Source organism: Sugiyamaella lignohabitans, chromosome B, assembly GCF_001640025.1.
Source record: "Sugiyamaella lignohabitans strain CBS 10342 chromosome B, complete sequence".
Taxonomy (NCBI): Eukaryota; Fungi; Ascomycota; class Dipodascomycetes; order Dipodascales; family Trichomonascaceae; genus Sugiyamaella; species Sugiyamaella lignohabitans.
The window spans coordinates 1690835-1713017 of NC_031674.1; the positions used below are offsets into that span (position 1 = coordinate 1690835).

The window sequence follows — 22183 nt, forward strand, 5'->3', positions numbered from 1 at the left end:
TGATTCTGCTAGAAAATTACATTTGATTAACAGGAAGCTGCTAGCACACTTGACAACCATGACAGCTTTTCAACAAATGGCAGTGATGTCATAAATCACTCGGCGGCTAGCCTGCGGCTAGGGCTTTGCCCAAACACCGTGGCTCCTCTCGCTCCACTCGAATCGCTGTGTCGACGGCTCCATCAGCTTTTGACTCTGTCCAAGTGTACAGGAAAGGGCAGCTTGGAACTTTGGATTTTTTTACTTAATTTTAAAATTAAGAAATCGGATAAAAGAGAATTGAAGTATGACAGAGTGGCTAAGATTAAGCGCAATCGCATGTGAAAATCATGCAATATGGAAGATGACGTTCAGCAAATATAATACATACTAATTAGACATTAGAAGATTACATTAGAAGATGCCACGAGTGATAGAAAGTGGCATTAATTGAACGGAGCAATAGAACTATTTTAATACAATCGGCTGAAAATATTAGTCTGAACTGGTCATTCATGCAGGCTGATGCCAACGGCTAGAAATACTCGTTGAACGCTGTTAGCTGTAGCTATTAGTTTGATATTTCATCCTGGCCAGTATATTTTAGAGTCCCATGCATTGGGCAGTAGAAAGAGGTAGATATAATTCTGGATATTTGATGCATGCTCTTAACATTTTTATTGCATGTGCTAGACCCCTGGACATTGGATGCCATAGGCTAGTAATACCCATAGAGAGACTAAGAGGCAGATAGAGTTTGCAATTTGACGAGATGAGCACTTAAAGGGAAGAACAGCGAATTGAAAATGTGACGATTGGAAAAAGTGCAGATAAAACAGACTCGAAGGCGGGTGTGGGATGAACATGAAGTACGTAAGCTGACGATTTGAACAATATCAGCCAGCTGCAAGTTGACGACTTGATGTTACCACTCCTCAAATGCAGAGTTCATATCTATTGGGTTACCCATTTATTTTCTTTGGCAGGGTTCCTGTTAATGGACCAGATATTGCTGAATGTTTCTATAGCTATTTTATGTAGTTTTCTCCTTTGTTTTTTCTGGCATTGGTATAACAGCAGTTATCTTTAATACAGAAGAGACATTGTTAATAGTATTAGAAAAAACTTTCTATCTCCATCCTTCCATTCATTACTTATAAAAACTATTAGGAGAATATTGTTTTAAATCCTACATCGACCCCTGACATTAAGAATTGAGGGCGAATTTAAACGATGGCTCTTAAAATTTTACGTAGACTGGCACTGGTCATATTAATCGGGACATTTCCCTTCACTTTTTGCCAATAGACCTGCTGAACGAGATCATCTAGAAGTATTTGTTTAGCTAGGTCATCCTATTGGAGAGTTCATTTCAAGCTGAATCCGTAAATGCTAGTGAATTTAGCTGTATAGAGATATTAGTCGGCAAAGCTCATTCTGCTTCATTGTGACATCCATGCAACCAGGCAGAAATAGTAGTAAAGTGGATTAGATAGATGGCGATATTAGTTTGTATATTCATCTTGAATAGTTAAATGTATGAGCCAGCCTTGCTGTTGCCTGCGTTTCCAACGTCTGAACTGGCCCATAGATGTTACCCGGTGTCGAGAAATCACCAAACCGGCGAATTGGTTCTCAATTTAGCTTTTTCCTCATTTTTCTTTAATTCTTTAATTCTCTTTTTGATTTGCGCTTATCAAAGTTTATACTAGTACTCTAACACCGTTATGGCTCTTGTTTTCAGTATTCTGAGTACTTTTCCTGCTTTCGAAGTTTTAGTGTTACCCGGTATTGCGAATGTAATTAAACATGATCTTGTGGAGACGTGCATTTCATGGCGTTTGTTTCGTGAACCAGAAACAAGCATTGATGGATTTAATAAGCCCTACCCATAAAATTTCGTAGATATAAATGAATTAATGGTTAATGACAAGCTTCTGACCTGCTACTGCTTCTAGCAATATATTCCTCTAAATGCTGGACTATTCTCTGATCTGCATTCCGGGTAACCGCTTCACTATTAGGGGAGATTATGTAGTTTTATTGTTCTTCCTTTAGAGAGAATTTCCTCGGAGGAATTATGCGAATTCTTAAGAAATTATAAGAAATTATCAGGAATAGTCTTATTCGAAAGAATAATATTGAAATATAGAAATAGGAGCTTGAAAAGTATATATGAGAAGCAACTTCAATATGTACCGCTTGGCCGGCAAGTGAAAGCTGTATTCTTATTCTTAAATCTCAGCCATGACAATCGATCGAGAATTTCATTCGTACCTCTGTTTACAACAAATAATCAAGTTCCTTCAGGCCATTAACAAAAGCCACCTGGTTCAAATCTAATTTAACACTGAAGTTTTGAGAAGAGCATTCAAAAAAAAAGAAAACAAGATAACCGAGAATCAAATAGATGGGCGTGCATTTCTCGTTAGAGCTCTTATCGTGCATAAGCCGATAAGCTGTGCCCCATTTTGTACTGTGAATTTTTGTGGTGGCATTCCCAAGATTTAACGAACAGTTCAAGCATTTAACTTATCTGTTTTCTATATTGACGCTGGTGCCGCTAATATTGCAACCATGATTATTTTTAATTATATAAAGTGTAGCATATGTGTTACATGCCAAGAGGTGTTATATAATGATCCCATTTATGCTTCTGAACAGACTTAGCAATCAGAAAGGGCATTCAGGTTTACTAGAAATATATTCTCCCTTTTATTCTATCCAATTGACTGCCACTGAGCGTTTATTGAAGGGGCCTGACCCCGCTTTGCACGTTGACACGAATGCCAAGACCGCCGACGTAACGACTCGAGCGAAGCGAGAGGAGCCACGGGGCCTGGGGCGGAGCCCCAGCTGCCGGAGGCACATCATTCATCCATCCAGCTTGTTAGGAAGAGAACGGTCCGTGAATTTGTCCGCACGTTTGGTAGGGAGAAGCGCCCCCACTTTGAATCATGCACGATATGCTGCATGTGGACCGGTGGTATTTCCGAGACGTGGAGTGCATACATCACCCCCACTCATGGCCAGACCGATAGCTGTATACCCCAGATGTCAACATATATATAAGCACGAGCCCTTGGACGATGTCAAAATGCAGGCCAGTACAATTATATCAGGGCACACAGGGTGAAATTTGCTATAATGTCGTCTCCTTTCAATATCAAGTGGGGTATTTTCAACACTGGTAACATCTCCGAGAGCTTTGTTCAGGACCTTTTACTATATCCTCCTCATACCAGAGGAGTGACTGATGTCACTCATACGGTGGTAGCAATTGGTTCAGGAACTTCCAAAGCCAAGGCTCAGGCACTAATTGACACTACGATTGCAACTGGCGATGCTAAGAACGTTGACGTGAGAGACCAGCTTAAGAATGTCAAGACTTACGGCTCGTATGAAGAAGTAGTTAAAGACGAGAATGTCGATGTCGTTTACATTTCTACTCCCAATGCTCTTCACTATTCATGCTGTTTACTTGCTCTCAATAATAATAAGCATGTTCTATTAGAGAAGCCTTTCACAGCTAATACTGCTCAAGCTGTGCACTTGAGTATCCTTGCCAAGCAGAAGAACCTCTTTCTTATGGAGGCAGTTTGGACAAAGTTCTTCCCCCAGGTTCTGGATTTACAGAAACGTCTTTTTGAGGACCGTGCCATTGGCAAGATTAGAAGGATCTCGGCAGATCTCAGTAGATTTGCTGCTACTGATCTCACTCATAAGAAGTACATGCCATCATTAGCAGGAGGAACTCTTCTCAATCAAGGAATGTATGCGTTGACCTGGGCATTTTTGTTTGGTTACCGAGATCCAGAAAATCAGCACCAATTGCCAATTGTTCGCAGTATTGCTGTTAAGAATCCTCAAGTTGACGTCGATCAATCGGTCGGTGTCTTCTTAGTGTTCCCTGGCTCTAATACTTTGTGCGTTGCTACAAGCTCTATGGATATCACAACTGCCAGTGGTCACTCTGTGTTAATTGAAGGTGATCGTGGATTTGTTGAGATCCCCCGTAGTGCCAATAGACCTGAATATTACAAGATCACTATAGACGGTAAGACGGAAACAGTCAATTTCGATGTTCCAGGCTATGGATTCTACTTGGAGGCAGACTCTACAGCCCGCTGCATTCGAGACAAGATCATCGACAATCCATTGTGTCCTCTCAAGGAGACCATTGAACTCACTAGTGTTATGGATCAAGTTCGTCAGCAAAACGGAATCAGGTTTCCCACCGACGTAGAAGATCTAATTTATTAAGCTGTAGCTCCAGTACTAGAAGGGTACTATTATGTAGGAATTTAAACAGTTAGACAAAGCCAGTATCTATCTTACGTCTCCCGACGATGGCGCAGTTGTTTCTATCGCTTTAATTTGGTTTCTCGCTGATAGTCTCAAGTTTGAGAAGTGAGAGGATAAATGCAGCACTAGTAGTTTAGGTGCTACTCTAGAAGTATGAATGCTAAAATGCAATTCATTTCTATTTAATATAATTTAATAGGCAATTCCGAGATGGAGATATGTGACAGAGCGGCCATTGAGGCCCTTGGCGTGGATTTTTTGCTCGACACCAGGCTCCAAGTCCAAACAATTGTCTTCGAACTTGACTTCGTCGTGCTCGAGATCAAAGATCAGTCCCTTAACTGGGGCATCTGCACGAACTGAGATTTCATCGCCATTGACAGACAGAGAAATATCAGGCTTAGCCAAGTCAAGATACTTGAGTGGTTGAGGCCAGTTTGCGGTTCTAGCCAAGACTTTGCCCTTGCTTTCCAATCTTGCAAACACAATACAAGGTTGCTCATCGTTCAGTGCCTCGACAGTGAGTTCGGTACTGCTGTTAGGATGCAAAACAACATTGGACTGGGTCTTGGTCCAAAGCTTCTTACCATCCACAGCATAACCAGTCAAGATCAAATCAGCAGGAACCGAGGAGAGCGTAAAGTTGGATCCCCATACTTCGACTGAAACTTTCTTCTCAATATCAACATCAGTGTACTTTGATTTCTTAATCTCTTCAGACTTGCGGAAAATACCGACAGAAATATCAGCAATGTCCCTCTTAATAGTGAAAAATGAGGCCTTGGGTCGAAGAGAATAGTCAGCCAATGACCAACTGACAACTGGCCAACAGTCATTCAACTGCCAGACCAAAGATCCGGCACAGTATTCTTTACCGGGTCCTTTCCACAGCCTTCTCCAAGATTGGTATGCATTGCTCAATGCCTCTGCCTGGAGTAATTGAGTAGCATAGACATATTTCTCCATTGAATAACCGTGCTTGAAGTTATCAACCAGATAAAGAGCTAAAGAAGATTGATCTCTAGGAGCTTTTTGATGGTCATCCATGACACGAGATTGAGGATATCTGTCCTTTTCCTCGGTAATGAACTCTTTGATAGTCTTCATGTTGGGATAAGATTTCATACCAAACTCAGACACAAATCGTCCGGAAATAGTGTGATATTCCTGGTAAGGCAACTGCTTTCCATCTGCCATCCATACTTCCCAGGAATGGGTATCTCCATACTCCTTGGAGTTACTGAGTGCACCACCCCAAGGCGAACCAAAGTGGTAAGGGACTTCTGGTGTTAGACTCTCACAAACCTCTTTGAAAGTGACTTCATAGATGTATCTAGCTGGGAAGTTGGTCTTGAGCCAGTTTTCGGGATTAGAATCCTTGGCATCATACTCAAGCTTGTAGTGCTCAGCAAACATATAGTCCTCATTATTACCACACCACAAAACAATAGAAGGATGAGATCTAAGTCTCTTAACATTGTATACAGCTTCATCCTTCACAATATCAATATAGTGCTTATCGGCGGGATAAGCACCACATGCAAATTGAAAATCGTTCCATACCATAACACCAATCTCGTCACAGGCCTCGTAAAAGGCATCATCTTCATAGACACCTCCTCCCCATACACGAATCATATTTTGGTTTCCATCAGCTGCCAATTGAACCCAGTTGCGGAGTTTTTTGGCATCCACTCTTGGCAATAAAGAGTCGCAAGGAATCCAATCAGATCCTTTGCAGAAGATAGGAATTCCATTGATTTGGAAAAAGAAACTGGTACCTTCTTCTCCTTCCAAAGGCTTTTGAACCAGCTTAATCTCTCTAAGACCAATCTTTGTCTCCTTAGAGTCAATAGTCTTTCCCGACGAAATCAATGATGTGCGTAGGGTGTAAAGAGATTGCTTTCCATAGCCAATGGGATACCACAGAAGAGGATCGTTCAAGTTAAATGATATTTTAGAGGGGCCACTCTCACTAGCAACGACATCACCATTAGGAGATATAAGTTCATATTTCAGACCACCAGCATTTCCCTCGACTTCGGTAGTGATCTCTAGAGTAACATCTGAGTAGCTGTTGAATTTGGTAGCATATGACACATCGACAATTCTAGACGAATATCTTTCTAACCAAATTGGCTTCCATGGACCAACAGTCAATAAGATTGGACCCCAATCCCAACCATAGGAGTAAGGAGCCTTCCTCACTGCGAGCCTGGAGGAACTGACACCATTCCAACAGAGGAAGTCAGCGCCATGCTTTTCTTCGAGCTTTTTGCCGATTACATATGTAGATTCGAAGTGAATTAGCAATTCGTTCTCTTTCTTCAATTTCTTGGATACATCAACCCTGTATTGAACAAACATGTTCTCCGCATAGAGGATCTTCTCACCGTTGAGATAGACATTAGCATGAGTATCCAAACCATCAAAAACCAGTTCAGAGGTAGCTTCATTTTCGTCATCAGCAGTGAAAACTGTTTTGTAAATCCATTCACGCTCACCAATGAATTGAACTTTGGACTGGTTCGAATCCAGAAAAGGGTCAGGAATCTTTCCCTGAGCGAGGAGATCCAACTGGACTACAGTGGGAAACTGCGAGACTGATGAGTAGTCTGAGTCGGGCTTATCAGCCTGTTTAAACTTCCAACCTGAGTCAATTGCTTGTCTAACCATCTTCTACAATAGTAATGATATTCTATTTGTGTATACAAGTTATTAAATCTTTTCAAGTTCAATATACGGGATTATATTGTATATTATAATCGGGGAGACTCCTGTGGGGTGATGTGCACTCGGGGTATGGCGGGGCATGCAGGTGGGGCCGTTCTTCTGCACGACCCCCACCTGGAGCACAATGCTAGATGGGTTATCTCTATTTAACCGGTGGATAAGCTGTGGGGAGATATGCTCTCAGTACGGTTAAAATATCTTCATTCACATAAGTATATTAATTAATTATCAAGCATGCTTTTGTTGTCCATCAGTCTACCCAAAGAAGTTTCCATGCCGATTTACTTTGCAGCTTCACGCCGGGGAAGGCGGATTGCTTTCCGCGCAAATCGAGGCAATTAAAACGGGGTGAAAAAATAACCGGATACCCGCTCAAATTTCCGTTGAAATAATTCTTGGGTATTCTCTTATTATATAGCACCGACGGTTTTTTTTTAAGGTTGCCGGTTCCGATTTTTTCGCAGCTCGATGTCACATGACCTTGATAATGCATTATCAAGATAACAAATAAGCTAAATAGGAAATTTACCCAATATTGATTTAGCTGGGTTCTAGAAACTTCATTGTCATGCTCTTGACAGGGTCATAACAAACAAAAATTAATTGTACACTATCTCGATTTATAGAACAGTTTATACATTCGGATCTTTCAATCATGGAATTAGTGGCGTTTTAATGATGTCCTATGAGAATCGCGGCACAAAAAGACCTGCAACTGAAGATGTGACGTCTGAACATGTTAAACGCCAGCTCGTGGATACCTTAGCCCAGCTATCTTTAAATGGATGGCACAATGATGCCAATAGACTATCAGATAGCTCTTTGACGCAAATTGATGATGATTATATGGATATAAATGGACCTAACACGGTGTTTATTCCATCGATAGATAAATACTTAGATGATGATGACGTCGAGGGAGATGCGGAACGAAGTTTTTTGTTTAATGAGTTGCCATTATCAGTACTGAGAAACCAGCCCGATTTGAAGCTTCACTTTTACCAAAAACCTTCTTATGCATTGATAAGATATGAACCTCAGTCGTTTACTATTTGGAAAGCGCTGTTTCGCAATCAGGCCAACCCACAGTTTGCATATAACCTTGATCCGATATATAACTTGGACGTTATGTCAGATGATGAAGAAGGTTTTTCAAACCCAGAATATACAGATGGCTATGAATCCATGGAAATTGGATGATTCTACTTACTGCATGAACTAGATGCTGTCAGATGTCTGTATATAGGAAGTTGCAGATGAATATGGAGCATGGAAATTGGCTGATTTTATCAGACACACAGAAACTAAATGCTATTTTTCAGGTGACAGGCATTTTAAAACAGAGGATGCAGTTGGCTGATTGATCTCAGTGGAGAACGCTCAAAAGGTATCTAAACATTTACGATTTTCGTAATTCAAAATTATTTTGTACAAAAATCCAAACTCTTATTTATTCATAACTTAAATACAGATATACAATCACCCTAAAAGGTATGAAAGTTTAATGGTCCAGACCACTTTCTCAAGCGTGGTCCGAAAATAAACATGAAAATGATAATGCAAAGGGCAACCGCACAGATACCAGCCATAATGGAGAAGGCGGCAATGGCACCAACCTTTGTTAGCCATGGAATCATAAAATAGCTCGCAGCGAAACCTGCAGTTGCTCTGGAAAAGTTAATCCAAGCATTGATTTCACCACTGGCCTCAGGGTAGCAGTCGAGATTGTACGCATTCAAAGCAGTAGTCAAAATTAAGACGGAGAAAACGTACATACCCCAGCCAAGACTGGCCACCATATAGTGGTAGTGTTTTTCAAGAGCGAAACCTAATAGCACAAGGCCAGCCACAGTGAATGGAAAAGACAGGAAAATAGCTTGCAGTCTAGTCTCAGGGCGGAACTCTCCATTATGTCTTTTGATATATCTATTTCCAATATAGTCATGGAGCCAGTGACCAGTGGTTTCAGCAAGAAGCGTGGCAACAATTGGAGTAAAGTAGAAGAAGCCAATTTGCTTGAGACCAAAGTTATAAGTCGAAGTGAAGAAAATTGAGAGAGTAGTATTGATTCCAACAACCCAAGCAAAGGTCATCGCATAATAGACAGAACTAAGAAACATAGTAGGCCTCATAAGAACCTTGATGGGTCTCATAATCGAATCTTTGAAACTGTTTCTCAGGTGCCTCGATTTAAATTGCTCGGTGCCAATAAGACGGAGAAATCTCGATACTCTTTTTGGTTGTTCACTGTCAGCGAGAGTACGGTCATAGTAAGTCTCATCTACAAATAGAACGATAAGGATGAGAGCTAAGCCAGTGAGGGCAGAATAAAGACCAAAACCAGTTCGCCAGCTCTGCGTCGTTAACATGAAAGCAGACAGACTTGGTCCCAAATATGGCGAGAAGATGATAAATCCTGATAAAATATTAACTCGACGAGGTTTCTGAGTAAAGTAGAACATGTCTTCAATAAACATCATACCACATCCTTGAGAGACGGTTGAAAAGAATCCGTTCAAAATTCTAGCAGCCATGAATTGATTGAAACTGGTAGCAGTAGCACACCAGACGGCAGTCCATACAGCATTAACAATAAACCAGAAGAGGACAGGAGCTCTCCCAAAATAACTGGAAAGGATACAAGCAACCAAACCACCAAAACCCAACATAATTACATTACCAGCTTGAGAGTGATTCACAGTATCAGGAGTGGTATTCCAGATAGCAGCCTGTGGGATTAACATTACCGCACCAGTGGCACTTCCATAATCTGGTAAAAACGCAGCGAATGAAACGATTAATAATATGGTACTTTTTTTAATATTTGACCAATTTAACGGATCATGTGGATTATCTGAAGGCTGTGGATCTAGGACATTTCCATGTTTATCAACTTTTAGTTGAGTACTCTCAGGATATGAAATACTTGTTTCTTCTTTTTCCTTTGAAACATCTTCGACAACGTAGACGGTAGCAGCTGTCATTTCCTTGGACATGTTGAACTTTCAGATCAAAAAAAGTGAATCAGCTTTGTAATCACAAAGTGAAACCAATATGCTTTGTTTATCACTGACACGTATCTATAGCTGTCTATATATATATTTGAAAAAAGTCATAAAACGAAAACGAATGTCTCAAATAGTTGAAGCTTGATCCGTAACTCCATTCAGTTATCTACCTTCGAACGTTTACCCCGCAGTCAAAAATGTCGAGCAAGATCTAGGACCCCACTGATCATCACTCATAGATTACCAGCTTTTAGTCAATCAATGGCTACACATGATGCAGAGCGAGAACGCATGTTGATAGAGGAGTATTGTGGTGAGTCGCTTAAAGTTTTGCCCAGTGGGCATCACTGCTAATAAAGGAAATGGATCTTCAGAACCATGTACGTCAATATGTACCCCACGGAACCCACACGCTAAAACGTTCTTCCCCAATCAGTAGACAATAGGGGGACTTACAGGGGCATACAGGGGATTATGATTATCCACGGCAAAAGATTCATCAAACGGCGATAGCGTTCTAATTGCTAATTCCGATATTTTCAAATGGTCGGAGGGGGAGCAAATGAACCAATGAACTGGAATACAATGTAAGGAAACGAGGAACAGCAACTACTTCTTCTTATATGCCTCAGATTAGAAACACAAATCTAAAAGTAACTGTAATAGAAATATAAAAGAACCTTATTTAAGTATAATTGTACGGGATAGTTGGCCCGAATATCCTATCAAGTGGGCCCAGTTTGAGATCCTTGTGACGAATATCTATGCACCAAGTCAGCAGATTACAGGTAGGTAGATCCAGATCCGAAAAGTTCTCCCCCACTACTGTCAGTCTATTGTCAGTCTGAATTGAACCATTCATAGCGCCAGACAATTGATCCAAAACATCCGGGCAATGCACGGTCTAATAAAGCCAAGATGCCAATCCCCTGCGAATCTGGGGAACTTACATCGGAATAAGTCCAAAACCAGTGGAGTACATCATTATTGGAAGGCAAGTAAAAATATAGTTGGGGAAGTAGGCCAAATAAAAGTAGAGGATAAGCTATTGTTCGGCGGGAAGCGAGATCGGTGTCAAGAGTGCGGGGTTGGGAAGGTCCAAAAGTTCAACAAAGTTCCGCTAATATTTTAGGGATCAATCTTGATTTCTAAGGTAGCAATATTAGGATATAGGATGAATCCAGATATACTTCTGGATTAAATGAAAATGAAGAAAGTGATGTCATAGTTGGATGCTGCTTGACAGTATCCTTTTTTCTTGTCCAAACCTATTGGCAGCCACAGTCCAAAAAAGATACAAAATACAAACTGAACAGTTCAAAGACTCTAATTATTTTTACTCTAGAAACGATACCTCTCTTACCAGAGAAAGCAATTATTTGGGCGGGATTTTGTATAGCCTGTTTGCTAAATTTATCCATAAGAACTAACAGCCGGAATAATCCCATTTTGAACGTGACCAAACAGATAACATGTCGTCGACCGAAGCGTCAGTCTGTCCATGTTCCGACGATAATTATTTCGCAATATTAAGCGAAAGTGAAATGTTGTTTACTCGATTATAAGTGACTATTATCTGAGATAACGACACGGAACCAATTATTGTTAAAGTACTTCTATTACCTACTAATGGCTAATAGCTTCATAACACGGAACACTTTTAGAAAATTTCTAATACTAATAGCTAACAGCTAATAGCTCTGGAGTACCGGTAGCTTCAGCTTGTCTCAATATAGAGATTGCTGGTTTTTCAGTTGTCTTAGAGTGCTGTAGAGTTTTTTAAAGACATCCTTCCAAGTTGTCTTGAGGCTGTAGAATGGTTCTGTTAAAGATATCTTTCCAAGTTATATTTGAGCGCTGTTGAATGTTACTTTCAAAGACCTCCCTCCAAGTTGTCGTCATACTGTTGAACGATGCTTTCAAAGACATCTCTCTAAGTCATATTCAAGCGCTATAGAATGCTGCTTTTAAAGACGCCTTTTCAAGTTGTCTTCACGCTGTAGAATACTGCTTTTGAAGACATACTTCCAAATTATATTCGAGCGCAGTTGAATCTGCTGTCAACGATATCCTTTCATTTTGTCTGGAGACTGTAGAATCTGCTGTCAACGACATCCTTTCAAGTTGTCTGGAGACTGTAGAATGCTGTTTTCAAAGACCCTTCCAAGTTTGTCGTCACGCTATTGGATGCTGCTTCAAAGACACCCTTTCCAGTTGTCTTCGAGCGCTGTAGAATACTGTATAAAAGTCATTCTCATCATTCTGCCAATAGACATCTTCACTAGCAAATTATATGTCCTGGACAAGTGCCCTTTTACCTCTCGCCTCTCTATTCCACTTCCTTTGCTTCCATTTTGGCCTTCTCAACTTGCCCTCGAACCAAACATGCTCTATAAGTTCACAGATTCCACCAGCTTCTGGTGGATCTTCCAGCTGATTTCCAGCTGACTGTGAGCCAACCGCACCTGGCTTCTTGTCTTCACACATCTAACTACTACTATTTCACCACCTTGACTCACAGGCAAGAAACAGACTCAACTGTCACCCGCCGACCTTCTGTGATACCTGATACAGACATTCGAGTCACTCACTACCAGAACGCGCAGCAAGAACAGGTCCAATCAGACCAGCCAGCACCCGAACCCACCTCAGAACTGCAAAAATCACTTTTCATACCACTACTGGAGACGCTCCAGCTCATGGAGCTCTCGAAACATTTACACACGATATCTACAATTTACGCTGGCTATACCGTACGAGAACCGTGTCGCTGGGCACTGCCTCCGGCGGCTGGGGCTCCGCCCCAGACCCTGGTTGTGCTCGCTTCGCGAGCGACGTCGAGATCCCGTCCTCCTCTGGACCCCAATCGCCTCGAAACTCCAGAACCCCACAATCACACCCGGACCCCACGCCGCTCGCGAAGCGAGCACAGCCAGGGTCTGGGGCGGAGCCCCACCCGCCGGAGGCAAGCGCCGCACCCCGGCGGCTACCGGTAGCCGCCGTTGGGTATAAGACAAAAAACAGTTCTCGATGTTTTGTTGTGGTTGCATTGCTATAGCGGGTCGTGAAGAGGATATTTTTATATTGGTGTCGTGCCAGTTGAGAGAGCAGTGTTCCAGCGCGTTTGATATAGTGATATTGTCTCTGAGAGAGGAGAATATAATTTCGAGTGTGGCACGCGGTCGCGAGAGGATACACGCGAGAAATCCAGACATAGACAATGCCTCGTGCTAGGAAACAGCAGCAGCAGCAGCCGTCGTCCGGTGGGTCCATTGGTCAGAGACAACAGGTTCCTGGCCAGGGCCTGGATCATTCCGGTCAAAACCATCTTCAACAGCAGGGCCAACAACAAGGTCATGGCGGTGAAGAAGATTACGGACCTCATGATCCGGCATTGATTGAAGCCACTAACACGGCAGCCGCGGCCATTCGCGCTGCTACAGCTGCTAATATTTTGGCGGGAAACCCTGGGAATGATAATTCAGTGGTTGGTGGATTAAAAGACGCGAATGGAGTCGAGTCATATGTCGATACTCGGTTGACCGACGCTCATCACCATCACCATCATCACCATCATGGCCTGGATGCGGCTGCTCATCATGGATTGGGTGCTAATTTAGACCCGGCCGTGGTCGGCATGGGTGTAGGTGGTCATGGACATCCTCAGATGGGTCATGTTCATGGAAATCCTGAAGACGATGAAGCGGCTGCTAAAGCTGTGGCAGCAGTGGCTGCTGCAGTCGCTAAAGCTACTGCTTCTGCAAATGCCAATGGTGGGGGTGTCGGTGGAGTTGGTGTTGGAGAAGTCGGTGGTGTGGGTGTTGGTGGAGGTGTGGATGATGTGGATGATGTGGTTGACGACGATGTTCATGACCCAGACGCTCATGGGTCGGAAAAACCCCGTGTCAAAAGAACAGCCATTACTCACGAACAGCGGAAAACGCTGCGAGAATGGTTCTTTTCCCAGGATCCTAGACCCAGTCAGGCCAAATCGATCATCTGGTTTCATGAGAAGTTCGGTCGAGTCATTAGTCAGGCAGCCATTTCTCATTCGCTTCATGATCGATATAAACATCTTGATTTTGCTGCGGGAGCTCCATCGTCAGCATTCCGTCAAAGAAGTGCTCAATGGCCCGAACTCGAGGCAATTCTATTCGACTATCTTCAAGCAATTGAAAAGAAACGCGGTAAAAGCGCGTTTCCATCATCTGTTTCCGGTGAAACTCTGACCAAAGCAGCCAAGACTATCTGGCAGCAGATTCCAATTTACGCTGACCAGAACCCTCCTACTTTTTCTAATGGTTGGGTGTCACGGTTCAAGGGACGGTATAAGACATATAAACAGTATGGAGATGCTACAGCAGTGGATATTCGATCGATTCAACAGCTGACTGCAAACTATACTCCAGACAGCATTTATACTATGGACGAAACAAGTTTATTTTGGCGTCGTCCACCCACCGCCAGTGCTACGAATAAAGACCGGTCGAAAATCACCCTCATTCTGTGTACTAATGCGTCTGGTACTGATAAACTGCCGTTATGGGGTATTGGACGAGCTCGTGAGTACCGTAGTTTGGCCAATGTGAATCTTGCTGCTATTGATAGTCACTGGCGGTCGAATGAGAACGCGTGGTTGACGGGGTCGATTATGGAAGAATGGTTACAGTCGTTTTACGAGCATGTCGGCTCCCGTCCTGTGTTGCTGGTAATGGACAATTTCTCGGCACATATCCAAGGATTAGCCGAATCACCGCCACCATCTAACGTCAGAGTACAGTTTCTGCCGTCGAATTCAGTGTCGTTTTTCCAGCCACTGGATAAAGGAGTTGTTGAACAGTTCAAGATTTTGTACCGGAAACACTGGATCGATTTCATGGTGCAATGCTATGCCAAAGGTCAGAACCCATTGGAAGTAGTTACAATGCGCGAGGCTCTGAGATGGGCTGTCAAAGCATGGGATCACGATATCACGCCCGAGGTAGTTAAATTTGCGTTTCACGAAGCTTCAGTTCTGCCATCGCTGAATAAACAAGCCAAACAGAAGCTGTTATCAGGAACCACCAATGCAATCATGAACAATACTCACAACAACAACAGCAATAATAACAATAACAACAATAATATTATGCCCCCGCCATCGTCAAGTATGCTGGATCCTAGTATTGCCGGAGTTGGAGCTGTCAGCAGTCCTGTTCCTGGAAACACGGTGATGCCGTTCCCCACGCCCCAGATCCTCGAAACCAGCTATGCTCAATTATGGCAGACTCAGCAGCTGGCTGATATGATTGATCTTGGCAATTTCATTGCCTTTTCAGCCGAAGAGTCCGTAGGAGTCGAGGATGTCGACGAGTCTGAAGTGTTACAAGCCATCATCAACTACCACTTAGGGCTGTCTCAGGTGGATGATGAGGACGACGAAGAAGTCACCGACTCGACCGCTGTGAAACTGCGAGGTGTCGGCACCGCCCAAGAAGAGGCACTACAACCGACTCCACACCAGGTCCTGGGCTACCTCGAGGTCGTCATGAACTTTGTCGAGCGCCAAAACTTCACAACCCGGTCACAAATGCGTGCTCTCGAGGAGATCGAGCTCGAACTCGAGCGCCGAATCAACTAATCCGCAATGAATATACTGAAATATCTCTACGGACACGAATGCTGGGGGTTGAGGGTGCCTCCGGCGGCTGGGGCTGCGCCCCAGACCCCCCGGCTCCTCTCGCTTCGCTCGAGTCGGCTCGTCGACGGTCCCAGCAAATTCTTGCGAAGCAAGAGCCACGGGGTCTGGGGCGGAGCCCCAGCCGCCGGAGGCACACCCTCAACTCGCAATAGCGGTCAAATGAGAATACTCAAAATTCTCAAATTGAATTTATTTTTACGGTTGTTTTTGCTATTTCAATATTTCATGTTTTATTTTAGTATTTATTTTAATATTTGTATTTTATTTCAATATTTTTTATGTATAAATATTATTTTCATATTTAACAATTTATAAAATATTGCCGCATAAAACGCTCGAGAGTTCGGATAAGAGATCTCCATTCGGATATTTATTATTTGCTATTTATTAATTTTAGTATAATACAAATGTCGAATGAAATGCTACAGTTAAGAGCTCTCTGCCCCTTAAATCGTGAAATACCAGCCTGAAACCGTCCACAGGCTCCGACCGAGACGCCAAAAGATACCCTCAAAACAGCATTCACACCCCCAAAACCAGTCCAATCCCCCTCGCCCGACTCGAGCGAAGCGAGAGGAGCCGGGGGGTCTGGGGCGCAGCCCCAGCCGCCGGAGGCACACCCCAGACCCCTAGAGCCCGCGACAGGGGATGAAACTCGGCGGAGAACTTAATTTTCAGCCAGCAGCTGCGGCCAACTTTAATGGTGGGGATGGATGCGGGGAAATAGCGTTGGCCGTACGGTCTGTGGGTTGTGGGAGGAGGTGCGACAGGGGATGAGAGGGTTGGAACCCGACGAAGAAGTGAGCCAAGAAGTGACACCCCTCGCCCTGGTCCGACCGATGTGGAGCAGGGTGCTTTTCGATAGGGGGTGAAATGGGTAATTAATATGTACTCCTGGCTTGATCCCAGGAATGGAATTTTTATTACCTAAACCGTGCAGACCCAGCGGGCCGCCTAAACAGGAAGGTGACCGCCCGCAGCGCTTCCTAATTACGGACCCCGCTTGCGTCGACGTATGCACTGAAACTTCGCACCTGGTTAAAGGGGGTCGTGTGAAACCGAGGGTCTGCCTCCGGCGGCTGGGGCTCTGCCCCAGACCCCGTGGCTCCTCTCGCTTCGCTCGAGTCGAGCGAGGGGTGGAGGATGCGTGTGGTGAGGGTTGTTTTTTGCTGGGTTGAAGTGATAGGCGGGGTTAGTTCATGCCGTTAGTTAGTTACATACCTTCGGTCGAGATCGATTTCGATCGAATGAACTGCTGCCACTGCCGGCTATCAATAGCTTCTGTTCGGCCGATTCGACATTATTTTGCTGGACTTGGCTAAGTGAGCCCCTTGATTTCATACTTGGCATTCATTTTTTCATTTCATACCTGGCGGTCTATTGCTGGTTCAGATTTCAAGTGAAATGAAGCTGTTAGCTGAGAGGTGAGGTTGAGTAGTGACCCGAGTGAGAAACTGGCTGTGGACGAGAGAGGGTGAATACAGGTAAGCTCGGGATTCAGTCTCTTGAAACGTGGTGTTATGAAACGAGCGGGGGCAAATTGCCAAACTGTAAAACTGACGTACTCTGTAACACAGACCACACAGATCACCCAATCTCACAGATACAAATCACTGGACACAGACCACAGTCAAGTCTCCTTACAACGATAGCAGTCAGTGAATATAGCACCCAAACAATAATTAACCGATGGCTACTACCCCCTCCAGCAGTGCACGACAGGCCGCCGATGCCAATTGGCCGAAGATTCACCCCCTCCCGCTACGGCAGATGGAGCCCTTGGAGCCCTAGCACCCCTCAGACTTGCCAGTGTCTGATTGCCAACAGCGATGCACAGACCCACCTGGTAAATCACACACGGCCGCCTGCCCAACGGGCCAACGGGCCAGACCGACCAAAACACACTTTTCCACCTCCAAACATCTCCGATCACTTCACAACCAACCCACATTCACCTCACAATCCCCCAAACTCCACCCTACTCCCACCAGCCCGAAACCCATCCAACCAAAAACACCACCACCCCAAAAACCCAGCAGGGGACCCCCTCGCCCGACTCGAGCGAAGCGAGAGGAGCCACGGGGTCTGGGGCAGAGCCCCAGCCGCCGGAGGCAGACCCCCTCCCCCTCGCAAAGCCTGTTCTGCAGCGATGTTTATTGGCTTCCCGAAAATGACGAGGTGCATATTTTATATTTTTTTCGTAGCGACCTCCTTAACCTAAACAGGAAATAGGTATACACCGATATGCATGCCATTTCTGCACGGAGCAGCCGTAAACAGCAGGCGACGCTTGGATCCTAAGGTCCCTCCTGAAGGTTACACATTTTTCTGCAATCAAAGCTGCAAGCTTTGCTATTCGGCGTGTTACAGGTCGCAATTCTTTTTTTTGCGTCGATTGACCGACTCCTTTTTCTCCTTTTCTTACCAGTTGCTTGAATATATCTGTTTCTACTTCACGTCTTTCTTGTGAAATTGAGTTTTTTCTCATACACATTTTTTTTTTCTCTTGTCACTCGTACTCACTCCTTACAACCAACTGTTTTTCCTTCGTTTCAAAAAGACCGCTGGTTTAGTCTCTCCTTTACTGATTATTTTTCGTTTTCGCGTTTTTTATTCTCCAGTCTTTTTAGTCGTTTTGTCCAGAGTTTCTTCCGATTAATACCCGCGACCCGACTACTTTAATATTTCTGGTTTGTTAATTACGTCTATTTTCCTGTCTTCTGTTTGTTCGTCTTGTCAGTAATTCAGTTGTATCTACCTTTTTGTTCGTCTTTTTGTTGAAACAGTTGAAACAATGAAGTTGACCTCCACCTCTGCCTCTGCTATTGTTCTTGGACTTGCTGCTACTGTCTCAGCACAAGCCTCTGTCGAGATCACCACCACCATTTACTCGACTATTTACGACTATGTCACGATTGTGTCTGGTTCAGTGGTTGTTCAAGAATCCACTGCTGTTTCTACTGAAGCCATTGTTACCACCGAGGCTCCTATTGTAGCTGTCGCTATTAATGCTACTACTTCAGCACCTCCTTCAACCTCGACTTCGTCTACTGTCTTGACCACCAGTGTTGCAAACATTACCACCTCGGCCAATACCACCAGCAGCTCTGTTTCGTCGAAAGTTGCTTTCACCAACTCGACCTCATCGTCGACCACTGCTCTCTTCAACAACGGAACCTCTGCTTCGCCAACCACTGCCGGCACCACTGGCTCAGCCTCTGCTTCTGGCCTGGCTTCTACCACGGCCGCTGCCACAAGCTCGCAAGCCACTGGTGCTGCCGGCTCCGTCATCGTCAACGGCGGTCTCATGGCTGCTGCCGGTCTTGCTCTTGCTCTTTTATAAACCACTCTGCCCGCACGCTCTTTACTTTAATGCTTCAAATACGCGCTGTAAACTCGGCAGGTACGGTTTATAATTTGTATGGTTTATTCCGTTTATGACATGACTGACTTGTGATTTCCCCTTTTTCCCCCATTTTATTGCTCTTCTTTCACCCTTCCTTTTTCTTTTCACGCCCTCTTTCGACTCTAATTTCCGTTTCCTTCCGCCAGCCCTGTTCCTGTTAATTGTTTAGTATTCGTTCTCTTTTCTCCAAGGACTGGCTTGTACTTTTAATCCGCAATTGACTCGTAACTGTACCTTTGGGGTCCCTGACTGCCTCCGGCGGCTGGGGCTCTGCCCCAGACCCCGTGGCTCCTCTCGCTTCGCTCGAGTCGGGTGTGGGCTCCGCGAGGTCGTTTTCATCCACTTTTTCGGTCTTAAACCGTTCTGCCATCGACCTCGAGCGGTCCTGGCACCCCCCAAGCCCGACTCGAGCGAAGCGAGAGGAGCCGCGGGGTCTGGGGCAGAGCCCCAGCCGCCGGAGGCAGTCCCCGAACCGCACGGCGGGAACCCTAATACACGAGGAAGTGGGTAAACAAAAGTTCGTGAAGTGAAATTTGATGCTGGAGAGACTCACATATTACGGCAATTTGAGTGTAGGATGAGCACGCCAATGTTTTCGTGGTCGAAACCCAGTGACCAGTTGAACCAGTCGACGCTAGGTTCGGGTGTGTCAGGTGCACAGGCCGGTGGTTCGTTATTTGGTACCGCAGGTGGAAATGCTGCTGGCCAGCCTGCTAACCAGGGCTTTGGTTCAGCAACGGGTTCGGGATTCGGTGCTGGATTCGGTGCTGGTGGCACGAATTCTTTCTCACAACAGCCTCAACAGCAGACTCAACAGTTGCTGCTACAGCCTCAACAACAACAGCAGCAGCAGCAGCAACAGCAACAGCTGCAGAATGGACTGGGTTCGTCCATGAATATCAGCTTCAACTCACAGGCTCCTGCCCAACCTCGTCCTCAGACGGCGGCGAATCTGTCACCGTCGGTGGTGGACCAGCTGCAAAAGATTAAAGACTCGTGCGACCCATCGAGCGCGAATTGCGCTTTTCAGGCGTATTTTTATAACAAAGTGCCTGTTGAACAGGCTCTTTTATACACCAAACCCCCGGGTCAAGATCAGGCCAAATGGGACCAAGCTATCAAGAACCGGCCCGATTCGTCGTCTGTACCGGTATTGGCAGTAGGTTTTTCGGATTTACAGAAACGGGTACTGCTACAACAACAGCAAGTCAATGCTTATCGACTGAGAATGCACGAAATTAATAACAAGCTCAATGAACTATCCACTCGTCACGATCTGTATACGACAGTGAAAATCAGTGAAATGAAGGCTCGTCATAGCAAACTTGTACATCGAACTCTAGCATTAGCAGTGAAAATCCAGGTTTTGAAAAGTCGAGGGTATGTTTTAAGGCCTGATGAAGAGGTGCTGAAACAGAAGTTCGAGGCTTTAAATAAAGAAATCGATAACCCAGCGGTATTTGGACGCATCAACGAAGTCTGGGCACGAATGAAGGTTCTGAGAGAACGCGCTCGCGCCCTGGACCAGCAGATATCCGTGTATGGCAACACCGCCTCGTCTGGTATCAATTCCACTTCTGCATCCAATGGCACATCTGCTGTTGGCACCTCTAACATCCTCGACTGGGAACGCGACGAAGAGCAGCTCGACAAACTGTCCAAGATCCTCAAAGCCCAGCAAATGGGCATCTCGTATCTGGCCAAGGTTCTCACTGACGACACCGAGCAGGTCGACTCTATGCTGTCGAAACTCGAAGAGGGTGTCGTCAGGTAATTTGTAATCTATTATTATTATTATTATTGTTCTTATTATTTTTTCGAGGGTGGCTGCTGCCTCCGGCGGCTGGGGCTCCACCCTAGACCCCGTGGCTCCTGCTTCGCATGAGATTTCTGGGTCCATATGGCGATTTCTTGAATCTCGGACCACGAGAAATCAATGAAGAAACAAATTATTAGATTTGGATCTCACTTACTCATGGCTTGGAACGCCATGAACAGAAAATATTAGTCGCGAAGCTCATGCTCGATCATTTGCCGCAAGTTGAATCTTTTGCATCTATAAGTTAGATCTCTTGCATCTATCAGTTAGATCTCTTGCATCTATAAGCCAGAGTTTATTGGATCAGACGGAAATACTAGTCAAACACCATCGACTGGAGAACTTTAGTTTGGTCACTTCATCTTGGAGAATAATTTCCATGAACTGAACTAGCTAAATTCGACCGTCTGGAGATACTAGCCGGGAAGCTCATGTTCAATTTTTCGCCGTATATTAGATCACTTGCATCCTCAAATAGCACTCTTGTGTCTTTCAACATCTGAGAGCCCTGGTTCTGCCTCCAGTAACAATGATTTAGGTCACAACAACAGGCAATTTGAGAGATGCTCCAGAGGTAAAGGGCGAGTTGGTCAGTTGATCAGCTGACAACTACCTCAGCTCTCTCGCTTCTCGACAGATTTTTTTTTTTAGTTTATCAATCGAGTCAATTTCGACTTAGATAATATCCACTCATGACTTCGATTACCGAGTCCAGAGAAGGTTTATAGCGTATATAAACGGTTAACGGCGTCAACCATAAGTATCTGGACACAATCACAGGACCATGACTCTAAAACCACTCCGAAACACACAAAGACCGCTAGAAATCTATAGACCCCCATTAAAGTTCCTATGTAATTGCGGTCGGTGGACTTTGATTTCTTTGCATTTCAGGTCACAGCGGTTGCAGCCTTGCAGTTCTATGGAGGGTGATTTGTACCGCACGGCTAAAGTAGCAGCAGGTTCACTTACCAACATCGACACCGGCGACCTGATTCACAAGACCAATCCACCTGAAAAAACACACACGAACACACCCAAATTCCTTCTTTGCGGACAAGAACAAGCCATTGCTGACTTTCCCTTGATCCCCTACACACACCAGCACCGTTATAATGGTAAGTCAACCCGCCAGCGAGCAATTGCCACCACTCGCCACTGGCTGGGAGGGGGTTTGCCTCCGGCGGCTGGGGCTCCGCCCCAGACCCTGGTAGCTCCTCTCGCTTCGCTCGAGTCGTTTCAGTCTCCAGTAC

The 22183-nt window shown here is 44.7% G+C and overlaps 5 protein-coding genes across 5 annotated transcripts; 3 read left to right on the plus strand and 2 right to left on the minus strand.

Annotated features, from left to right (window-relative positions):
- Window positions 1-3126: 3126 nt before the first annotated feature.
- AWJ20_2543 (uncharacterized protein) lies at window positions 3127-4242 on the plus strand (the record flags this gene model as incomplete). The annotated part of the gene is made up of 1 exon (XM_018879491.1): window positions 3127-4242. One exon carries the CDS (start codon window positions 3127-3129, stop codon window positions 4240-4242), a length of 1116 nt encoding a protein of 371 aa, XP_018737403.1.
- A 234-nt stretch (window positions 4243-4476) lies between these two features.
- Window positions 4477-6960, minus strand: AWJ20_2544 (uncharacterized protein; the record flags this gene model as incomplete). The annotated part of the gene is made up of 1 exon (XM_018879492.1): window positions 4477-6960. The coding sequence occupies one exon, from the start codon at window positions 6958-6960 to the stop codon at window positions 4477-4479; it is 2484 nt and encodes an 827-aa protein (XP_018737404.1).
- A 1541-nt stretch (window positions 6961-8501) lies between these two features.
- On the minus strand, window positions 8502-10013 carry FLR1 (Flr1p; the record flags this gene model as incomplete). Its single annotated transcript, XM_018879493.1, has 1 exon — window positions 8502-10013. One exon carries the CDS (start codon window positions 10011-10013, stop codon window positions 8502-8504), a length of 1512 nt encoding a protein of 503 aa, XP_018737405.1.
- A 3232-nt stretch (window positions 10014-13245) lies between these two features.
- Window positions 13246-15645, plus strand: PDC2 (Pdc2p; the record flags this gene model as incomplete). Its single annotated transcript, XM_018879494.1, has 1 exon — window positions 13246-15645. The coding sequence occupies one exon, from the start codon at window positions 13246-13248 to the stop codon at window positions 15643-15645; it is 2400 nt and encodes a 799-aa protein (XP_018737406.1).
- Window positions 15646-19688: 4043 nt separating this feature from the next.
- On the plus strand, window positions 19689-20885 carry NUP57 (FG-nucleoporin NUP57; the record flags this gene model as incomplete). Its single annotated transcript, XM_018879495.1, has 1 exon — window positions 19689-20885. The coding sequence occupies one exon, from the start codon at window positions 19689-19691 to the stop codon at window positions 20883-20885; it is 1197 nt and encodes a 398-aa protein (XP_018737407.1).
- Between the last annotated feature and the right edge of the window lie 1298 nt (window positions 20886-22183).